General features: G+C 34.5%; 2 protein-coding genes and 1 long non-coding RNA gene across 3 annotated transcripts; all 3 read right to left on the bottom strand.

The window, feature by feature from the left end:
• Positions 1-2,441: 2,441 nt before the first annotated feature.
• Positions 2,442-22,076, bottom strand: LOC117683742 (uncharacterized). The gene is made up of 6 exons (XM_034453557.2): positions 21,967-22,076; positions 10,598-10,787; positions 5,548-5,765; positions 4,828-5,055; positions 3,767-3,885; positions 2,442-2,919 (listed from the first exon to the last, which is right to left on the bottom strand). The coding sequence occupies exons 1-6, from the start codon at positions 22,058-22,060 to the stop codon at positions 2,470-2,472; spliced, it is 1,299 nt and encodes a 432-aa protein (XP_034309448.2). The 5' UTR covers positions 22,061-22,076; the 3' UTR covers positions 2,442-2,469.
• LOC136269634 (uncharacterized) lies at positions 12,576-17,893 on the bottom strand. Its single transcript, XM_066073398.1, has 2 exons — positions 13,051-17,893; positions 12,576-12,934 (listed from the first exon to the last, which is right to left on the bottom strand). The coding sequence occupies exon 1, from the start codon at positions 17,760-17,762 to the stop codon at positions 13,425-13,427; it is 4,338 nt and encodes a 1,445-aa protein (XP_065929470.1). The 5' UTR covers positions 17,763-17,893; the 3' UTR covers positions 12,576-12,934; positions 13,051-13,424.
• LOC117685425 (uncharacterized) lies at positions 18,352-19,135 on the bottom strand. Its single transcript, XR_010710158.1, has 2 exons — positions 18,827-19,135; positions 18,352-18,710 (listed from the first exon to the last, which is right to left on the bottom strand). It is a non-coding gene; the product is annotated as an uncharacterized lncRNA (long non-coding RNA).
• Positions 22,077-23,036: the final 960 nt, after the last annotated feature.

The raw sequence follows: 23,036 nt of genomic DNA on the forward strand, positions 1-23,036 counted from the left end.
TTATGTCTACCAAATTTAGTAATGATATGACGTTAAGTAACATAGCTATGACAAAAGTCTTCGTATTTTTTGATTGACCCTCGTATATTGCAGATGCGATGACAGTAAGCTACATAATTATTTGGTCGACAAAGGACATACACCCTATATATAAAGATGTAACCTTTGGGTTTCTCTTTAACACCTTTTTTCACGCAACAAAAAATAGGGTTTTTAATGACATTTTAGTTCTTCTTTCATACAATATAACCTTTTGAACACATCACGAATGTTTAAGAAATAAGTTTTATTCATCATAAAAGAAAATTTAATAGAGAAACAGAATAAAATCTTATTACATGTATAGCAAAAATTCATTGGTTGGGAAGGTATTTCATCGGTAAAGAGATTCACTCTCTTTGTACTTAATTATTACTTTAATTTGTTAATGGTTTAGTGTGGTTGATGGCTGTATTTTGGCAATTTTACATCTAATCACACGGATTTTATCTTCAACAACTCCAGCGGCGATTTTAAGAGCTAACTCATGTAACATTATTAGTGAGGGCTGCGTTTTACAAAAGAACTTACGACAGAGTCGTAAATATTTTAAGCCTCATTAAATGCTCTTTGATAAACAAAATTCATAAAAAATCATTTATTTACAACAATATTGATTTCTCTAATTACATTTTACAGCCAATAATTTTTAAATGTAAGTTTGGGATTAAATAAGCATTCATCAATTTGTTCGTAAGTCATAAGTTCTTTTGTAAAACGCAGCCCAGGCATCCAATGGGGAGTGATACTGTATGCAGTGTTATTTTCGACCCGTTTATTTTCGCGCGCTCTTCTACACTTGAAAACGGCTTCGCCCTGTCTTTAACTCGCCTAGATGCAGTTGTGTTAAAAGAGATATAATTTGAGACATTATAATTAGCCCAGTCTTAAATTCGCTCGCTGACAATAAGGACGAAAAGGCTAATATAAAACTGAATATTTCCCTGTATACAGTGTCTAGAATCAATATAACAAAGGTTTAATTTTACTGGAGAACCTTGAAATAGAAAAGCCAAATGTTTGGTTTACGGAAGTCGGATGTACTTTTATAAAGGTGAACGTTACATCAAAGTCAAGTTAAAAGGACATCAATTGATTTAAATGTTCTTAAGTTCTTTGAATTAAGGTTTTGAAATAATTTATTATTCTTTTGAATTGCGAACGACTACAAGTATAGATAAATACTTTTAGTAGGGAAGTATAGGAAAACCTCATCTTGTTACGTACTTGATCTCGAAATTTACATTTAAAAAAAATACTCTATATCTTTTTCATACGTTTTGTTGCCATACAACACAGCGCAATATACAATATGTCCGGGCTTTCACATTTTTTCTGGTTTTTGTTTTCACCTTTTCAAGAATTCTAAGATTGAAAACTTGGCTCCTATGAAGTATTTTTATCTAACATTGATATCTCGAAGTGTCCTAAAGGAGGCTAGCTGGGGCTATATCTTTTTTCCATAGTTCCTAATAATCCTTCAGGATAAGTTCTGAAATTCTTAAGAGAAAGCTTAGACTTTCCGTTTCTGTTGAAGACTTGTATTTACATGCAAGTACAACTTGTAATACGTTTCTCAAATCAGTTGATTAATTGTTTTGTTTGATGGATGTTTTGTTGAATTAAGAACACTGGTTGATAAACATATACGATATAAGTCTAATTTTGAAATACAACATTTTCCCTTAATTTTAGCATCCAGTTTAAACTGTGAGAGTTCATTGACAATGTTTTAAAAATAAATCACCAAATTTAAATATTTCCTCATATATTTTTAAAGTCTGCAAACATGATAAAAATGGACAATTGTTACGTGCACACAGTGTTATAAAAACAAATACACATTTACTCAAAATTAATACAAAACTAATGTAAATAAATAAAGGCTAAACATTACTGTATAAATTAAAAGTTAATTGTTTAAACACTATATCACTTTTCCCTGTTCAGGTGTGTAATATGCCCCAGATACAGGGGTGTTAGCTTGTGTTGTTTTAGAAGACGTGTGGTCCATTATCGACTTAGGTGCAGATATTTGTCTGATTAACGGTTTTTCACTAACAATGAATAAAAATTGATTGTTAATGAGGTACACATTTTGTATATATGTATTATAAGCACTATTTAGTAAATGCTTTTATCTTAGTATTTAGTTAAATCTGTTAATGTGAATTTTTCCGAGTGAAAAATGATCATATTTCATGAAAACATTTTGGATATTTTTCCTTTCATCCATTTGTATTGTACTTCTTTCACAGGAATTTTTTTTTATTTATTAAAAATCGTCCAAACATGATGAAAACAATAAATTGAGCAGCCATGGATTCTTATGATACCACAGTTATACTAGCATTGTCTTTGAAAACATCTGATACATATTTTCAAAATTCCTACACCACAAGTTTTATTCACCATGTAACTATAACCATATTAACCACTACTATCAGAATCTGATGACTGTTTTTTCCTTACGATATATCGCTCAGCTGCCTGAAAGAATCGAATAAAATCCAAAGATATTATGAATCCAAACAGAACAGTAAATATCGCGATTCCCAGAATTCCAACATTTCTTGCACTAGGTCTTGGGTCTTGAGCACAAGCCTTTTCTCTGATAGTTGATGAAAGAACTGAAGTGTCTACTTTCAACTCTGAAACCATTTGTTCAATTTTTTCCTCCAATGTTATATTTTTTTCTACACAGACGCACACACATGAAGAAAAATTGTAAACAGAAATCTTTGCAGTTGTCACTTCATTTGCTTGTGTTGTGACGTCATTTTCCGTGGTTTCATCTGTCGTTATTTCTTCAGTGGGCTGTGACGTGTCAATTGGTTCTGTAGTAATTTCTGTTGTTGTTGTTGGGACAATGCTGTCTGTCTAGAATGGGATGAAGGAAAGAAAGTATTAAACCAATGTCGATTTTAACATTATTTAAATGAGGAGGTTACAATAAGGAAAAAAGTGTATTCATTCTGTGCATAACATCCTCAAGGAAAACAACTCTGAGATTCATATCTAATATTCTTCATATTCCAATAAAAATGAAAGTTTAAAACACACATTATGAAGACGAAGGTCAGATACAAATATATTAAACAAGCTATCGCAATGAAACATCATTGGAATAATGAATTTATATATAGCTCTGATTTTCCTTTAAATCCGTAGGCTCCTTTCATTTGTTAGACCTTGACCTTCAGGGGATGGATACTGCGATCAAAAGTCTAAAAGTTATTTTCTTTAAAGTATTAAAAATACTTCAGATTTTCAATCGACTTGCGCAACTAAGTCGATTGGAGTCGTTTGTTAAGGTGGTCACACGAAACGATTTTCAATCTAGAAAACGTGACAGAGGATGATGCTTGCAGAGCCCTCTTCACGTTTTCGATCCGAGCCCAAATATTTCTTATAAATCAAAAGAATTATCACGTATTTTGTTTTGTCCTGCAAGATATTATCACATTTAATGCCCGAAACGAGCTCTTTTTGATACAAATTTCGATGTATATCTGCAGTTGAAACCATGATGACATGGCGTAATAAAAAAAAATGCCGTTACAATGTATCTGAACATTGGATGAATGCACAAAGCTATACTGGGGCATTGACCGAATATAGCTTTGTTTATTGGGTTACCTTTATTTGGTCAATGCACGGGGTAGTTGCAGGATAAAACTAATTATTGAAATAATGTATAAACGTTTATCATACACTTCAGAATTACCGTTGTGACGTCAGAGATTGTTGTCGTAACAATCGGTGAAAGAAGCGGGAGATTGCACAGCTCGTCCTCAGTCGGATCAACAATAAAGGGTAAACTGTATGGCCCATTATAGAGGAACCCTGAAACAAAATTGATCGAATTTGCCATTATCTTATGAAAACACACTGTATATATTTATTTCAAACATTTTTAATCAATTTAGATAGTTTAATGTAGTTGTATTTTGAAGACTTCATTAGAACTAATATGGCTCCAACTACCAGAATACTATTTGCTTTTTGAATAGATTAAGAATACGCTGTCCAAATTGGTTCTTGATTTAAGCGATACTGTTCCAAATATTAAACCATTTAAAAAAGTAGATTTTTTATCGATTTAGCCTACTTTGAAAACTATCTTTTATTTGAATTAATTTTAATGAACGTAAAGTTCAAAGAAAACGGTTTATAGATATTGGAGATCTTTAAGTCCAATTCTATAAAAGTTGAACATGGCTATTGAACAAGAACCAATTGCTTGAATATGGTCACTCAATCTAAGCAACATATAATTTGTACAGAAAGTCCATTTGAAACTCTTTAACAATCGGTTGAAAAGTAATGTTTTTCTTTGAAATAAAACGTATTTGTGTGTTGCAGACTTTAGTTGTATAAAATACACATAAAGTATGTCTTTTCCTTGTCCTTTTTTTTAAAAATATACACAGGAAAAATTCTGGCATTTAAGTCAATTGAAAGATGAGTAAATGAAACTTCTTTTAGTTATCGTCCCATGCCTATCAATTAGGGCTGCGTTTTACAAAAGAACTCCAGACTTAAATAACTATCACTAGCATTTAAAGTGCAGACTTAAAGTCGGAATATACTCTAAAAATATAAACCCGGTAAGAAATACCCGGTATCTGGGTACAAATGGTCTGTATTATGTTTTTGTCGGATTGTCATTCCAATTGACTTAAAAGATTTACAACTTAGTTTGTTGTAAGTTCTAGTGTAAAGCTCAGCAGTGGTGACTTAATGGTACAATTCATCTTGTGTTGATCGATGTCAACTACGACGTACGTCGATGGTAATAATGAGTAGATACTAAGTGAGATGCCGACATGCTGCTAGACTGGTCAGTATCGTAGCGCAAAATGGAGCAGGAATCGCCGGAAGTGACGTAAATTGCTCCACAACTTGATGACGTGAGGCATTTCGAGGCACAATTAGATGACGTCAGAACAGTTTTACTTTCATAACCCATTGAGAACAAAGTGGTGGATGCTTTTGTGAAACAGGAATCCATTCCTGAAAGAGGAAATCTGCATAAGTATCACAAAAACATGTAACTCTTAAAAAAAAGATATATTAAAATTTGCTGCTGTACACATTGATCACTCACCAACAAATTTATATCCCAGTGACATTTTAATACTAATAACTACGTCTGAGAAAGTCGAATTGTTAATAATTATAAACATAAACGTGATTTCATGTTTGTGATAATGCAACGATTAAACTATAAGCTCGTTTGGTACATGATCAATGTGATCAATTATGACAATTTCACCCGTTAAAAAAATCACACAAAAATGAACGTTTGTGGTTTCCTTTAAGATTATACAAGAAAACATACATGTATTTGCAAACGTAGATATTTAGTCAAGAAGATAAGAACGTAATGGTCTCTCCATCAAACCCCGAGAATCCAAAATAGTTCTTGATAGTTTTGATCAAGTAACCAACCAAGATAGTATCCCAAATAAGTTTTCACCTATAAAATTAAGACTGCAAGTTTACCATTTGGATTTTCACATATAAAGCCTAACGATACTGTGTTAGAACATGCTGTTAATCTGAGAGACTCTGAGTTGACGTAACCACAAGCGGTGTCCCCGGCGTAGTTTGTCAGACTGTTAAATCTATTGGTGATGTCGGCGCTGATGACACAGTCTCCCCAGTGAAACTCGGAGGATCCGCCGGCGCTCGATTCCATGTGTAGACCCACCCAGTATTTCCTACAAAACAAACTAGATGCTGTCATTATACAGTAATACCCGCACCAAGTGTTTGCCCCTAAATAACACTGTTTTGTACCAGTTTAATCAAAAATGAAGGCCACATGCAAACTCCGGTAATACATTTAAAAATTATAATTTTCATAACTGAAGGATGAGATCCCTTCCCATATGATAATATGAGCAGCACTTTATGTGCACTTTGGGGTTGAACTGTTTGCAGTGAACATTTCAGTTATTCAATAATCTTAACATTTCATGTCATAGAAAGTATAATGGTCTATATAATTATTACAAACAAAACTAAAAATTAAATTATGCCTCTCCATGGCGGTTGCCGGTTTTAGATTTGCTTCTGTGTGCCTACATGCACATCATCGTGTGCACAGATTGAGAGAAGGGGTGGGAGTGAGGGGGTCCAACCCCCCCCCCCCCCCATGAAAATTCATTTATATCAATAGTAAAATTACCAAAAATACACCTTGGACCCCAATGCTCTTACAGACATGTAAACGCTCTAACCCACTGCGCTTCAATGTTAGGTAACATTATTTTGGGGGTAAATATTTAATTAATATTTAATATACTTTATGGTTATCTCAATAGGAAGTATACATCACAAAATGCAGGTGTCCTGCACCACCTTAACGCTGTTATTTACCAAATAAAATAGTGCAAGTGGATGTGAAGAATAGGTCATAAAAATACATGCATGTTATAAATAACTGATCTTTGTCTTAAGTTACGTACACAACACAGGTCTGCAGGTCTCATTAGCGGGTACTAGTTTATCCCAGCTCTTCGATTAGATGGCCGGTTCACGTGTATACATACATGTATGTGTTTTCCATATGCAGAAAAGGATTAGTTAAGATCAGCGAAAGGAATTCATTATTGTGTTTTAATTGGATTATCATTATGATGTTGACCAATATAGGTAAGCATAATACATGTTGTAGCAGTAGCACAATATAATGAGATGCCAGCATACATAAGTTCTAGTTTCACTTTCTAAATGTGATCTCCCTTTGACAGCATACTGTATCATCATCTTTTGATATTTAAATAAGCTTATCATCGTTACCTATCCTACCGCATTTGTAAAGTTTCTGTCATTTTAATTGCAAAAGTTATTTTTTCATTTAAATGTCAGACTTGCACTATTGAGTTGACCCCATATTGACCCTGTATAAATAATTTCGTATTAAATTTGTGTATTACATGTAAGTAAGTGTAGACACTTATCATTTTTATATGAGTTATAATAGGAAGGAAGGAGTATTTCTTTCTTAATGTATTATAATGCATCAAATACAATGTAGGTCATGACCTTATGGGACTGTTCTGACCCCACGAAACAGTAAATACAAAATATCTTGTAATGTCATTATGATGCATCATATGGTGTAAAGTACATTAATGACCCCCAGGTGTTGTCTTTAACACCCCCACCCCCCACCCCCGCCTTTATGACATAGGAAATGATGATACACTGTATATTTTGTTAACTTCTGAGATCCTCATCCCTAAGCATGCTCTTTGTGTCATTGTGCGTAAAATTGTATATAGATTATGCCCCCTTGGAGACACTCTGACATTCTAGAACTAGAAATGATAAAGTATTTTATCTTATTCATATGTAGTGTTTGATCCATGTGGGTAATTCCTAGCCTAATGATGACACAGCTTTGTTTAGGAGACTTTACAATTGCCCCAAATAGGCGAATACACATGCATATAACATTTTGTTTATAAATCTTAAAAATTGAATTAAGCAATTTCCAAAATGTTAATGTGCATCAGGAGAGAAAAAGCAATCAAGAAATGATTTAAAATTTGCTGCTGTACACATGTAAGAATGTATTAAGAAGACTGAATCTTTAGAACCAGGTTAGATTGGAGGGGGGGTGAATGTGGAGTATAAACATTTATAATTTGAATCATTTATTGTTATTAGTTTTAACTTGTCAAAGAATACTAGTTATTGATCCCAAGGTAGAAATATGACCTCTGATCATATCTCAATAGATCATTTGTCAATTATGCAAGGTGTAATGTAATTTTTTTTAAAGAATAACATTTTTTACCAGTTTATAAAAGTTTTTAGACACCCAAATTATATTTTGATTTTAATAAATCATTCGACAATTAAGGGGGGGGGGGTAGAACAGTTTATATTTGAGTTTGTTTGGGGGTGGGGGTTCCAAGTCATATATTTGACAATTGTTTAATGTAATTTAAAATAAGACTAAGCCATACTACGGTCACGAACATGAATAGTATAGAACAAAACACAAACTAATACATGTATAAATACATAGGAAGTATTACAAAACATAGATGATTGATCTATATCCGGGTTCTTAAATTGAATCATATATCATGTACATATTATAGTATTGTTTCTTTGTTCAGGACATTTCAGATGGTATGTAGGTCATGATCCTAAGTGCTCTTCCTGAAATTAACAAATATCATAAAAACCATTGAGATCACCACCTTAATCCAAAGATATTATTCCTCCATAGGTCATGTCGCATCAGATCATTATGGCATGTAAGTCTTGACCCTAAAGGGTCATCCTGACCCCCTTAGAATCAGAAATTGTCAATTATCTTTAAATTATTGATGTTTGATGATCCTATCTCTATTTAATCTTTATTATTAAGTCTCCCGAATGAAATTTGGAGACTTATTGTTTTTGTACGGTTCTTAATACATGTATTATTATTCTTCGTCTTCTTCTTTTTCTTCTTTCCCGCTCTGAACTTGTTTCTCAGAGATGGCTGAACAGAATTGTACAAAACTCTAGGATATGATAGGCCTGCAGATCTAGTTGTGCACCCTGGTTTGATTTTACTCATTTGAGGTTAAAAACGTTAGACAACCACTTTTCGGGGGGAGGGGGGTCTAACATTGAACCTTGTAGGAAGAATCGTAGACTCTATTGTAAATGGTTACTTGAAAACGGACAAAGATAATAATATAGGGTTTTCATAATCATATATTGACTGTTACTGGCAATATATAAGGTTTATTAGATCTGACCCCTGGGGTCATCCCCACCCCCCAGGAATCTAAAATTACCATATATCTAAGAAACTGTTATAATCATGAACCCTAAACCATATATATTCATGTTTCTTATGTCAAGGGGCATCAAATGTAATGTAGGTCATGGGCCCTGTGGGTGGTCCTGACCCCCTCAAACAGCAAGTCCCTTAATATCTTCAAAACAGTTGAGATCCCCACCCTTAAACCATATATTTTCTTGTTTCTTGTGTCAAGGGGCATCAAACGGTATGTAGGTCATGGGCCCCGGGGGTGGTCATGACCCCCCTCGAACAGGAAGTGCACGAATATCTCGAAAACGGTTGAGATCCCCACCCCTTAACCATATACACTATATATTCTTGATCCTTAAAGGGCATCAAAAGGTATGTAGGTAATGGGCCTCAGGGTTAAATTTAATTTTTCAAAACTGTAATGCACATCTATGGAACAGTTCCTATCATATCCCAAGATATGATGTGTCTATCCATTAAATCATAAAAGGAGTTCTAGGATCTGTTTTTTTGAAGTGATAAACGTCAATTTTCTGCTACTTTTTGACTCTCTGGATGAAATTTAAATTTTTAAAACCTTACTGCACATCTATAGAACAGTCCCTATCATATTCCAAGATATGATGTGTCTATCCATTAAATCATTGGAGGAGCTCTTGTATCTATGTCTTTTTTTTTTAGTGATAAACGTCAATTTTCTGCTACTATTTGATTCCCTGGATGAAATTTAACTTTTTAAAACCTTATTGCACATCTATAGGACAGCCCAAATTATATCCTAAGAGATGACGTAGCTACTCCAAAAGTTGTAAGAGGAGTTCTGGGAACCATACTTTTTTTGCAAAAAAACGTCATTTTTTGTTGCCCACTGATCCCCTTAATAAAAAAATTTTTTAGAACATGATCACGCTTCAATATGACACCCCCAATCACATTCTAGAAGATTATTTGGCTACTGCAAAAAAAAAATGACGTTTTTGAAACCAGTTTTTTTTTTGTAAAAAAAAACCCCGTCATTTTTCAGCCATTAAATGACCCCCAGGACAAAATTGAAAATTCCGAAACCTTATTGCGCATCTATAGGATACCCTAAAACATATTCCAAGAGATGATTAGTCTACTGTTGAAAATGTAGGAGGAGTTCGAGGAAGGAGGTTTTTTGTGAAAAAACGTCATTTTTTACCAATTATTTGACCCCCAGGACTAATAGAGAATTTTTAAAACCTTTTTACAAAACAACATGATACCCCAAATCAAATTGCAAGAGTTGAGTTTGCTGGTTTATAAGATGTTAGAGCAGTTTGAGAAAGTAAAACGTGACAGACGGACGAAAGGACGGACGGACGGACGGACGGAACAGGGTAACAACAATATACCCGAACTTTCTTTAGAAAGTGCAGGTATAATAAGTACGTAATTACTCCATGTATAGACCCACCCAGTAATTTCTACAACATGTGAAAGTGCTTAATTACTCGCTGTGTTGCCCTAACCAGTATTTTCTACAAAAAAGAGAGTACGCAAGTACGCTATGTGTAGTCCCACCCAGTATTTTCTACAAAGAGAAAATACGTAACGTCTCAAGGTGTAGGCCCACAAAGTATATGTATATGTGAATACCGACTGCACTGCAGTGTTATTTGTGGGAAATGGGGAGGGGTACAAAAAAAAGGATTTTTTTGGCATATTTAGTAAAAATGCACATTGAAATTTATAATGATTAACGTTTTAACATCATGAAGCCTCTGATTAGTTCTTTTAAAATACCTGCTATCTAGAGTGCTGATTTTAGGTGAATAAACGGACTGAGCCTTCTCAAAGAAGCTAGACAAGGTGCTGAGAACAGCGTGATCGCCGAGACTCGCCAGTGTGAGACCACGGTGTTTGCAGGCCTGGTACGCCTTGTCCCACTGCACCAGACTGGTGTGCATCTCAAACCGACACGATGGTCTCAAAACTGAAAAAATGTACTAGTACATGTAAACGTTTATTCTTCAAAACCTAAGACCATATCATCTGCTCAAGTAGGTTGCGTGGTCAACATTTGTGAGGACGTTATTACGTGTATTCTCGTATAACTACAAAAGGAAATATCACTTTATTACCCTAATTAACAATTCGTGGAGGATGTTATTTCGTGGATACTTTAAAAATTCAAGATTTTCTTATATCTTTATACAGAGTTCTTTTCAAGGAGACTGAAACCGTTTAAAAAAAATATCATAGTGAGACCACGACTATCAAGGCCTCTTTTAACATGGTGGCACATTTTTTAAAGGAGGCTTGGTGATCACCTATCAGAACCTATCAGATCATAACAATAAACCATCAGGAAAGATATTTTTCGCATGACTGCCTTCATTAATTTGTCAGTGTAAACAGCATCAAACCATACCTTGCCAACGGTCGAAGATTTTTTCACGTTATTTGCTTAAGTATCACGTATGGGGTTTGTAGGAACGTAATTTGAAACAATTATGTAGGTTAAAAAAAACCCGATTGGGACCGAAATCAGTGCAATTTGAAAAACATGTTCATTGTTTTTACGCATTTTATAAAAAAAAATGTCAAATTTTTGGAATTTGTTTAATTGTTTGACGGTGTGGTTATTTGTATACACTGATAAATATAATCTACCGTTATTGGGAAGGGGAAGGGGGCAATGAAACATTTTAATCCAATTATCAGTACGTAATTAAAATCAATTACAGAAAGAAGGCCCAAAATGGTTAGCTTTGCTGTAAGAAAAAAGTAGAACATTTTTATTTAAAATTTGTACGTGTCAAAACATTTAAACCAACTTCTTAACTTAACTTCATTAACTCAAGTAAGAGTTTTACATTATACAGCCTTTAAAACATTACATTATCAACTAAGAATTAGGCATTATGGTCCAACCCTCTTGCACTGATATTAAAATATACCAAATTTGTAATTTTTTTAAACAAGTAGAATTCTTTTTACATTTTGATATAAATTTCTGAATTCTACTTAGGCCTTATAAGGCAAACTGTTTTCTGTTGTTTAGTAATGTTTGGACTAATATGTAAATGCAGATAAAAGTAAATAAAGGAAAATAATGGGTAAATTTTTGTAAAAGAAAGGAATGATATTGATCATCTCTTCGAAAACGCGTTCAGTTGCATAAACACATAGTGAAATGTACTGTAAGTACTTTGGGGTTAATAAAGAAGTCTGGATGGTTTGGTTATTTTAGTCAATATTAATCCTTATTGACTTTTCATAATGTATCAAAAATATGAAACATTCATAAAATTTAGTAAACGAATGCATTAGCAAGATGTTATGCATCATGAATAATGATTTCAATGCATAGCAACCATTCCTGTGTAATAGTACAACTATTGATCAGATTCACAAAATCAATATTCATGTAATGAGTTCTTTTTGGATTTTGTCAGCTGAATGAACAATAAGATTTTGTAAAGAAAATAAACAAGTTTAATTTGAAAAAAAAAATTAATAAACAAAACAAATCATTATTCTCACTCCCCCTTTCACACCACTCTCATTCGAACATAACAAAAAAAAGAATAATAATTCAATTAAACAAATGAACAAATATCTGATACTATCAACTAAATTCAAGATTAAATCACACTGTATCAGATATAAAATGGAAGTAAACTACAAAATGTTGTTTAGAAGCTATTTCAACCAATAAAACTCTTGTTGAAAAATTTACTTAAAAAAATATTAAAGTTCAATAATTCAAAATACCGTGAATTTACAATTACTTTAAATTTCAGCTCAAAAGCATGTATATGAAAATAAGCCTGTAATAACAGTCGCTTTTTAACACTTAAAACCTCTCTGAAAATGAACTCAAGGTCACTATGCACTCGAGACGCTCCTGCCCTCGTCAAATTTCCTGTCCCTCTTGTCGCTATCCTAACCGAAAGCCCCGGACTCACAGGTCTCTCGCTTCCAGTCTACGACACTGCCCGGATAGAAAGCCACGCCCCACTCAGCATAGAATGCGTCCCCGACCTTCGTCAATTGTCCCCACGACCTTCCATAGGAAACTTTTCTTCTAGCACACCAGTCTGTATTTCAGGTAATTGTATCAAACACCCTTACGCACTGAAAAAAACATACTGTGACTAATAAAGTCCCGATAAACATACAAACATACTACCAATTACACTAAGAACTAAATTACCAGCGAAATGTACAAAATAACAACAAAACAACCTTACCGGCTAGGAAAACATGTGCCCGCCTAACAGAATCCAAAATTCAATGGCTACCCATTTCTCCTTAGTATTAAGCTAACTTGAGATATTCACCATATCTTGAAACAGGAGCTGCAAAACGTGGCACCCGGCTGATGTCGTTACCGGACCCTCTACTGACCACTACACCCAAACCGGTCACTTTAAATACTCGATCTAAAAATAGCACACTCACCCGACACTCGTCACTCACATACGGTAACCCATTCATAACAAAATTAAAGAGGAACACAAATATAAACACCAGTATATACAATACTGAATCAACTTTATTACATACGCCCCCATTTATTTACCAATGTCCATTGTAAATAAATAACAGATAAAGTTGACAAGATTTATGTCGACCGCGACAAGAGATCTGCCATCTTGTTGTTTGCCCCAGGGATATGCTTAACAGTAAACCTATATTCCTGCAATACCAAACTCCATCGTAAGAGTCTTGGATTCTGTGATTTCATTGTCTTAAGCCACTGTAACGCACGATGGTCTGTCTCTATGATAAATTCTCTCCCATACAGATACTTTTGCAGACGCTGCACCGCCCACACAATTGCGTAGCACTCTTTCTCAACCGTAGCGAAGTTCTGCTCTCTAGGTAGGAGCTTTTTACTGAGATAGACTAACGGATGATACTCACCATTTTTTTCCTGCAATAATAACGCCCCCAGACCTCTGCCACTTGCGTCTGTCTGTAACGTAAATGTTAATGCAAAATCCGGATTCCATAGAACCGGGGCACTAACTAAGTCTGACTTCAATTGTCTAAATGATCTATCATGTTCATCTGTCCACACAATCTTATTTGGGCTTGACTTTCTAGTGAGATCTGACAAACTAGCTGACTTTTCAGAAAAATTTTCTATAAACTTTCTGTAGAAATTTATAGAGCCCAGAAATGATCTTACCTCCTTTTTCTTCGTGGGAACAGGGATATTCAAAATAGCCTGTACTTTGTCTGAGGTTGGTTTTACCTGACCATTTCCGACTAAATGACCTAGAAATTCCAATTCTCTAGCCGCAAACTCACATTTCTTTGGATTTGCTGTAAGACCTGCGTTCTGAATAGATGTAAGAACTGCTTTTACATGACCCACATGACTGTTCCAGTCTTTACTGAAAATGATAATGTCATCAATAAAAGCATCTGAATACTCTTCATGACCCATTAAGATCTTTCTTACCAATCTGTTGAAAGTAGCTGCTGAATTCATCATACCAAATGGCATCACAGTAAACTGATAATGGCCAAATGGTGTGATGAACGCACTCTTTTCCTTTGCTTCATTGTCCAGTAAAATTTGCCAGTATCCTTTTGTGAGATCTAACTTACTAAGATACTTAGCTTCTCCCAATCTGTCAATGATTTCCTCTATCTGCGCATTAGGCTCTGGATCAAATTGAGTTACAGCGTTTAGTCTACGGTAATCTACACAAAACCTAATAGATTGGTCTTTCTTGGGAATGATTACCACAGGTGAGGCATATGGACTTACCGACTGCTCTACTATACCTGCCTCCAACATTACTGATAACTCTCTTTTGACCTCATTCCTCAATGCATGTGGTATCTGATAAGGTTTCTGAAAAACTGGTATTTCACTTGTAGTTACCACACGATGTTTCAACAGACTAGTTCGACCTGGAACATTGGACAAAACAGAACTAAATTGATCCAAGCAATCTTGTAACTCACCTTTTTGTTTCTGCGTCAGCCTTTGAGAAATTGTTACATCGTTAACCGTATCTCTAACATGCAAAAGCGGATTCCCGATCCACTCATCATCATCATCTGAAGAGTCTGCGTGACAGACCGCAGTCATTACTTTCTCATCACTTACAACGTTGTCATCATCCCTCTCTATCCACCGTTTCAACATGTTGATGTGGTACACCTTTCTGACACCGTTATCATACTGAACCCTATAATCGACTGGACTTACTTTCTCTGTAACAGACACTGGTCCCTTCCACTGAGCTAATAACTTCTTTGTACTTGTAGGTAATAAAACCAGTACCTTGTCACCAACTTCAAAAGATCGATGCCTTGCTTTCCGATCGTAGTATCTTTTCTGTTCAATTTTACTTACTTCTTCATTCTCTGACACAATGTCCGCCATCTTTGCCAGCTTTTCCCTGGTTTCAAGAATATAACTCAGTACTGATGGCTGTAATTGACTATCCGCCTCATCTTCCTCCAAACTCTCTCTAAGTATTCCTAGAGGACCTCTCACATACCTTCCGTAAAGTAGTTCAAAAGGAGAAAATCCAGTTGTCTCTTGGGGAACCTCTCTGTATGCGAACAACAAATAAGGTAACAATTTGTCCCACTTACCTGGTTCGTCTTGAGCATAAATCTGAAGCATTCTCTTTAGCGTTCCATTGAACCTTTCAACGAGACCGTTGGCTTGTGGATGGTACGGAGTTGTGTTGAGTTTGCGTATGCTTAACAATTTACAAAGCTCTGTAATTAATGAGGACATAAAGTTGGTACCTTGGTCAGATAGTATCTCTTTGGGAACACCAAGTCTCGTAAAAACTTCCATCATAGCTTCCGCTACAACTTCTGCGTCTTGACTTCTGAGGGGTATTGCTTCAGGATACTTAGTGGCGTAATCACACATCACTAAAATGTACTGATTACCTCGTTTCGTTTTTGGCAAAGGTCCAACCATGTCAATCGCCACACGCTGGAATGGATAATCAACTGAAGGAATTTTAACAAGAGGTACCTTACTTACCCTCGACTTTGACGTTCCTTTCTGACATTTTGGGCAAGATTGACAGTATTTTTTTGTATCCTCAAAAATACCTGGCCAAAAGAAATTCCTTAGAATTCTTTCCCTCGTCTTCTTAATCCCCATGTGACCTGCTAAAGGGATATCATGACTCAACGACAATATTTGCTTTCTGAACTTACTTGGTACAATTACTTGTTTTAGAACCTCGTCAGTAACTGTCGTAAATACTCTATACATCATTCTGTTTTCCTTCATGATATAACTTCTACCATTCTCCGTTCCTTCAGATACTTCTTTTTTTCTACACTGTTCCAAACTAGGATCCTTACCTTGTTCCTCTATCCACTCATTTCTGGAGACTATGTCGTGTACCACAGATCTATCCCCAATACCTTCATCTTTATCTTGTGATACCTTCTTTGCTGAAGCTCTAGTTTCCACTGCCTGACACATTTCATCATCCGGCTTAACAGGTCTTGTAGATCTCTCCACTGGAATATCTACCCTAGTAAAGTTACCAACAATCAAATCAGCAAATGGAGAGTTCATCACCAAAGCAACAACCTTACCTTTCACATAAGGCGTGTCTACCTGTATCCAGACCTCTGGACATCTTTGTGAACTTCCGTTTGCCAGGGTAACATCACTTGTCACCCCTGTCTTGTCATCATCACTAACAAATCTGTCAGATACTAAAATCGCAGTGCACCCGGTATCTCTGAGTACTGATGCACTCTTACCGTTCACTGTACCTGTTTCGATTCTAAGTCCACTCTGACAAATAACTGACTCAATGACAGACTTCTTCTCATCTACTATAACCGGAAGCTCCACTGCCACTCCCTTTCTCGATATAGTAGGAGAATGAATCAAACCTGCTTTATCCTTACCAGTATATCCCTGAGATGGTTGACCTTTATCATTAAAGCCAGGACTAGAATTCTTGGGTACCTGTTTCCGTAGAGGACAGTTGTTCATAAAGTGACCTACTCTACGACACTGAAAACATTTTTTCTCTTCCCTGTTTTGACCGACCATAGGATTGTTATTGCTTTTAACACCATTACCTTGGTTTCTTACCTCTCTCTGCGGCACAGGTCCTTTGTTCATTACCTGGTTACCTTTATGTGCGTTCTGGTAAGCCTCTGCCAATTCTATCATCTCCTCTACAGACTTAGGTTGTCTCTCTTTCAACCATATCTGAAGATCTCTAGAAGAACTATTTGTAAGCTGTTCACGCATCAGAACATCTACCAGATTATCATGATTTTTGTTTACCTTTTCCATCTGACACCAATGGTCAAAATAATTGGTAGCTCGACTACTAAACTCCCTAAAAGTTTCACTGGAAAATTGCTTACACCCTCTGAACTTATCTCTGTACGTGCTAGCTGTAAGATTGTACCGCTTCAGAATAGCATTCTTTATGACATCGTAGTCATTTGCTTCAACTTCTCCTAACCGTGCATATGTATCTAACGCCTTACCTGTCAGTTGTGGTATCAGTCTGAGAGCCCACTCTGCTTTCTGCCACTTGTGAAGAGTTGCTAAACGCTCAAAAGATCTTAAGAAAACATCTATGTCTTCACCTTCAACATATTTTGGTAAGATAAACTTAACCTCGTGTTTCGCTTCTCTCTCTACCAATGCTACTGGATTAGTATCCCGCTCTCTCATCTCTCTTTCTTGTAGTTCTAACTCTTTCATTCTCACCTCTAACCTTTTCTCTTCAAGATCTTTATCATGCAGACGTTTTCTCTCTTTTTCATCATTCTCCATTTTTATTCTCTGCATTTCTAACTCATCTTTCTCTTTCTCTCGTCTTGCCTGTCGTTCTTCCCGCTCCACTTCACACGCATGTTTCCACATCTCCATACAAGTAGACAAATCTTGACCCTCCTCTACAGCCTTCTTAACCCAACCAGGTAACGACATCGTACAACTCTAGACTACAAAACCAACAGACTATCAAAGACCGAGTTCTCTTTCAGGTGGGACTGAGCTGCAATAAACTTTAATAAGAAATTAAACAATTATTGAACTTTTCTTCAAAAATCAAAAAATGTTTCAATCACCACGGATATGAATTTCTCAATTCAAACAAACATGAAAAATTCAATACAAAAAAAAATCACTCAGCCTAAATGACAAAATCCCACCGCTGCCACCATATGTAATGAGTTCTTTTTGGATTTTGTCAGCTGAATGAACAATAAGATTTTGTAAAGAAAATAAACAAGTTTAATTTGAAAAAAAAAATTAATAAACAAAACAAATCATTATTCTCACTCCCCCTTTCACACCACTCTCATTCGAACATAACAAAAAAAAGAATAATAATTCAATTAAACAAATGAACAAATATCTGATACTATCAACTAAATTCAAGATTAAATCACACTGTATCAGATATAAAATGGAAGTAAACTACAAAATGTTGTTTAGAAGCTATTTCAACCAATAAAACTCTTGTTGAAAAATTTACTTAAAAAAATATTAAAGTTCAATAATTCAAAATACCGTGAATTTACAATTACTTTAAATTTCAGCTCAAAAGCATGTATATGAAAATAAGCCTGTAATAACAGTCGCTTTTTAACACTTAAAACCTCTCTGAAAATGAACTCAAGGTCACTATGCACTCGAGACGCTCCTGCCCTCGTCAAATTTCCTGTCCCTCTTGTCGCTATCCTAACCGAAAGCCCCGGACTCACAGGTCTCTCGCTTCCAGTCTACGACACTGCCCGGATAGAAAGCCACGCCCCACTCAGCATAGAATGCGTCCCCGACCTTCGTCAATTGTCCCCACGACCTTCCATAGGAAACTTTTCTTCTAGCACACCAGTCTGTATTTCAGGTAATTGTATCAAACACCCTTACGCACTGAAAAAAACATACTGTGACTAATAAAGTCCCGATAAACATACAAACATACTACCAATTACACTAAGAACTAAATTACCAGCGAAATGTACAAAATAACAACAAAACAACCTTACCGGCTAGGAAAACATGTGCCCGCCTAACAGAATCCAAAATTCAATGGCTACCCATTTCTCCTTAGTATTAAGCTAACTTGAGATATTCACCATATCTTGAAACAGGAGCTGCAAAACGTGGCACCCGGCTGATGTCGTTACCGGACCCTCTACTGACCACTACACCCAAACCGGTCACTTTAAATACTCGATCTAAAAATAGCACACTCACCCGACACTCGTCACTCACATACGGTAACCCATTCATAACAAAATTAAAGAGGAACACAAATATAAACACCAGTATATACAATACTGAATCAACTTTATTACAATTCATATGCTTGATATTAATTCATTCATGATTTAAAAAAAAAACAAAAATTGAAATGAACAAGAAAAAACACAAAAAAAAGAAAGAAAACAAATCCCCCCCCCCGAAAAAAAACCTCTTTAATGTTCTTCCTGACTAAAAAAACAGCTATATGTTTGTCGTCATTTTTTTTCTTGTATTCTTTTATCAATTGTTTTTATTTTGTCAATATATTTATTTTATAAAATGAGGCAAATTGCTTTGATATTTGGAGCAACATTTATGTTTATTGACTTATTGACAGATATTCATGATATTTAAGAATAAAATCAGCACTTGGATCTCTGCGTCTAGGGGTCTAAAGAAAAAAATCTATTTCGTTTGTATTCATGGCGAGTTTTTTTTTTACAATAAGTAAAAGGAAATTATTTGACTAATTACACTCAGACAAAAGAATTGTGTAAATTTGTAAGCATACGTTTAGTGCAATTATATTTTTACAACTAGAGATCTTAGTACTTAATTACCCTTAAAGCTGTATAAAAGTAAAAGGTAAAAAGAAAACAATGCAGTAGGTGACACGTTATATATATAAATTTGTCAAATTTAAACACAATGAATTTCAAATAAATAGCTGATAGTAATGAATAGTTCTCTCTCTCTCTCTCTCTCTCTCTCTCTCTCTCTCTCTCTCTCTCTCTCTCTCTCTCTCTCTCTCTCTCTCTCTCGTTAAAATTGCACGGACATGCGACCATCTTTTTTCTTCCAACTCATTTTATTTTTTTCCACCTATAAAAACATTCATTAAAAGGTCAAAACTTCTTTACTTATTATTTATTGAAGAATATGGCATGCACGTATATTCTTTGGGGAAGATATGCAATAACAAAAGTAGATTAACATCTAAACCTTTGGATTAGTTTTTATTTGAAGTTTTGTTAACCCAGAATATTTTTAGTACAGTCTGGATAAAAAAAATTATAAACTAATCCAAAGTTTAGATATAAATCTACTTTTTTTATTGCATATCTTCCTCAAAGAAATTGATATATTGCTATTTATCTTTTTTTAAACAAAAATTGATATCGTATATTAACTTTGTAAAACTATACTTTGGAAATCTTCAACCCTGAGTAAACGTTATTCCTCATACGTGTATGCCATGTTCTTCAATTAATAATAAAGAGGTTTTGACCTTTAATGAATGTTTACATAGGTGGAAAAAATTAAATGAGTTGGTCGAAAATCGAAATAACATTCATTGCGAAGTAAATTTCTACAATAAATAAAAAGTTTCTTTAAAATTTGATAGGGCTTTATGGTCGTTGACATTTTAAGTCCAGAATATTTTTTTTCTTTGTTTGTGATTCTAAATTTATATTCTGTGTTTGCTCATTCTAAGTTTTTTCGTTGTCTATGACTCTTCGATTGAACGGAACCAAAGTGGATCCGAAAAGGGTCGAGTTTGTCAATAATTCATTAAATCAATTACCTACAACTAAGAATTAAATTTTTGATTTTATATGATATATTCAAACTTTTTTGCTATATTTGTCTTTACTCAATTCATTAACAACCATGTAAATTTTCTCTTGGAGATGACTTTGAAATCTATGGTGTTAAAACCTTTGCACAGCATATATGTTAAATCATGCAAGAGTTTTGGAAAACTAATATAAATGAATTTTGGATTAAAAACAAAAGAAAAGAGGTGACATTTTATATAAAAAACACAAATAACACAAACGTTAACATAATTAAAACATAGATTTTAAGTTGCAAAAAGTCTTGTCATATTTGTTTGAAAATTTCATGAGAATTTCACACAAGAATCTGAATTGTAAGATTATGCATTGAGCTTGGAAAAGTGGGTACTATAAACAAGGTTATTTTCGCCCCGTGTAATTTTCGCCCTTCTCCACTTCTAAACGATTACGACCCGCCTTGAATTCGCCCAGTCAAAATTGTTGATACATTGAAATGCGCTTAGTCTTAAATTCTCCCGATGACGACAAGGGCAAAAGGAGCGTAAATTAAATATAACGAAGGCGAATGTTTTCCGGTATACAGTATTGAATTCAAGTAAAATGTCTGCTAACACCTACGGTAATGACTTTTTGTAGTATAAATATACAAAAAATAGCTTTAATCTTTGGGCAAGGGAAAGAGGAAGAGACCATTACAATTATAAAATCTACTATATAATAACTTTAACAAGATTTTGGATAAATCATAACGTTTTCCATTTGGATTTGTCTGCTGTCAAAATTTAGACTTTTAATTGCTTCTCTCACTTATGAAATTAATTTTTCTGTTTAACTATCTTATTTTTTGTTACCAACAAGAGCAAAGTAAATCAAAATCTTTACTGGATATCGAGGATTTGTAACTCGTAATTTGATATATTGATTATTAACATATTAAGAGTTCAAAGTTTAAAGTGAAAATAAATTAATTTTTTCTTTACTAAATAATAGTTTATTAAAGCATTGAATCATGATTTTTTGAAGTATACACTCTCATAACTGCAGCGGTGTGTGCAAACAAATTGAGTAACGCGCGTTAGCGCGTTATGAAAATTTGTATGCATTTAGAGGCATTTGAAGATCACAGAATTTAATGGAAAAACACAGTAGAATGTAAATATACCTAAATAAATAATTTTTTTAAAATATGAGGTGGTTCTGATGGTTAATTTATTGACTACCGAGCCTCCTTTATTTAAGAGAACACAACAATTTAACATTATTTCATTCGTCTCTATTAACATATAACCATTGGAAATACAATCAAGCAATCTTTAATATGTCCCTTCTATACCAGATAATAAAAATATGTAAATACTCACTCCCCAAAATGTCACTGTCTTCTAGTTTTACAAATCCGAGATTTAAAACCATCATGGTGCATATCGCAAAAAAGAGATGCATGTCGATGTTCATTAGAAAAAAAAAGACGTCCAACTCATTTGGCATTAATTTATTCTTTTAAAAATTCTAAGGGAATAAATTTACATAAGGTATTGACCAGAAAACCTCAAAACTACAAATAACACTTACTTGGTCTTCGATTATTGATATCTACCCGTAGTATTTGTTCATTTTTTTTTAATTCTTGAGCTAAGACCAAAGACCACGACACTATTGCACTGTATTGACACGAAATCTAAGAACTTTTTTTTTACATTTTCATCTACAATTCTATTATTTTAAAAGTTTATCTTGGTTCCTATTTAAGGAGGCTGGATGGTCAACAAACTAAACATCAGATCTGCCTAAAATTTTAAGATATCATTTGTTAAGCAATAAACTATTATTTATAAATAAAAGAAAAAAATCTATATTTTTTATCCTTTAAATGTTGGTATTTTCCTATATCGTCATGTCTAGCTCTTTTTCTAAAGGAGACCAATGTAGTCTAAAAATGACCACGACAATCGAGCCCTCTTTATGTTTATAATGCATAGTATTTCTCATCGTCACGTTCAAGCTCAAACGTGTGAATCGTGTTTTGTTTTACTTTGACTCATTTAAGACAGAAATATCATTGGAGAGGTCTTGAAGGCCGTGGCCATCATATAAAGAGTGCCTGTTTGGGAGGGTAACAGTTGAAATTGACACCCCGAGAAAACCATTGTCAACCGACGCGAAGCGGAGGTTGACAATGGTTTTCTAGGGGTGTCAATTTCAACTGTTATCCTTCCAAACAGGCACTATTTATTTTGTTATAGTGAATGTCTTAATTTTAAAGAAAACTTAACTGCTTTTATATAGGAATAACTTGAATTCTACGGCGAACCGTACGCGCATAATTTTCGCGCATGTAACAGTTTTAAATGTTACCCGTTGCTAAGTGCGTTGCTAACGTTGAGGGTAATAGAACGGATTATGAACTGCGTCTAAACCAATCAGATATCAG

The sequence above is a fragment of the Magallana gigas genome, chromosome 10, assembly GCF_963853765.1.
Source record: "Magallana gigas chromosome 10, xbMagGiga1.1, whole genome shotgun sequence".
Taxonomy (NCBI): domain Eukaryota; kingdom Metazoa; phylum Mollusca; class Bivalvia; order Ostreida; family Ostreidae; genus Magallana; species Magallana gigas.

Coding starts and splice junctions, on each gene's coding strand:
- LOC136269634 (XM_066073398.1), bottom strand. CDS start 17,762: ATGTCGTTACCTGGTTGGGTTAAGAAGGCTGTAGAGGAGGGTCAAGAT.
- LOC117683742 (XM_034453557.2), bottom strand. CDS start 22,060: ATGAACATCGACATGCATCTCTTTTTTGCGATATGCACCATGATGGTT. Junction 5,056..5,547: donor TATATGTGAAAATCCAAATG/GTAAACTTGCAG, acceptor TTCCTCTTTCAG/GAATGGATTCCTGTTTCACA. Junction 2,920..3,766: donor CAATCTCTGACGTCACAACG/GTAATTCTGAAG, acceptor ATCCCATTCTAG/ACAGACAGCATTGTCCCAAC.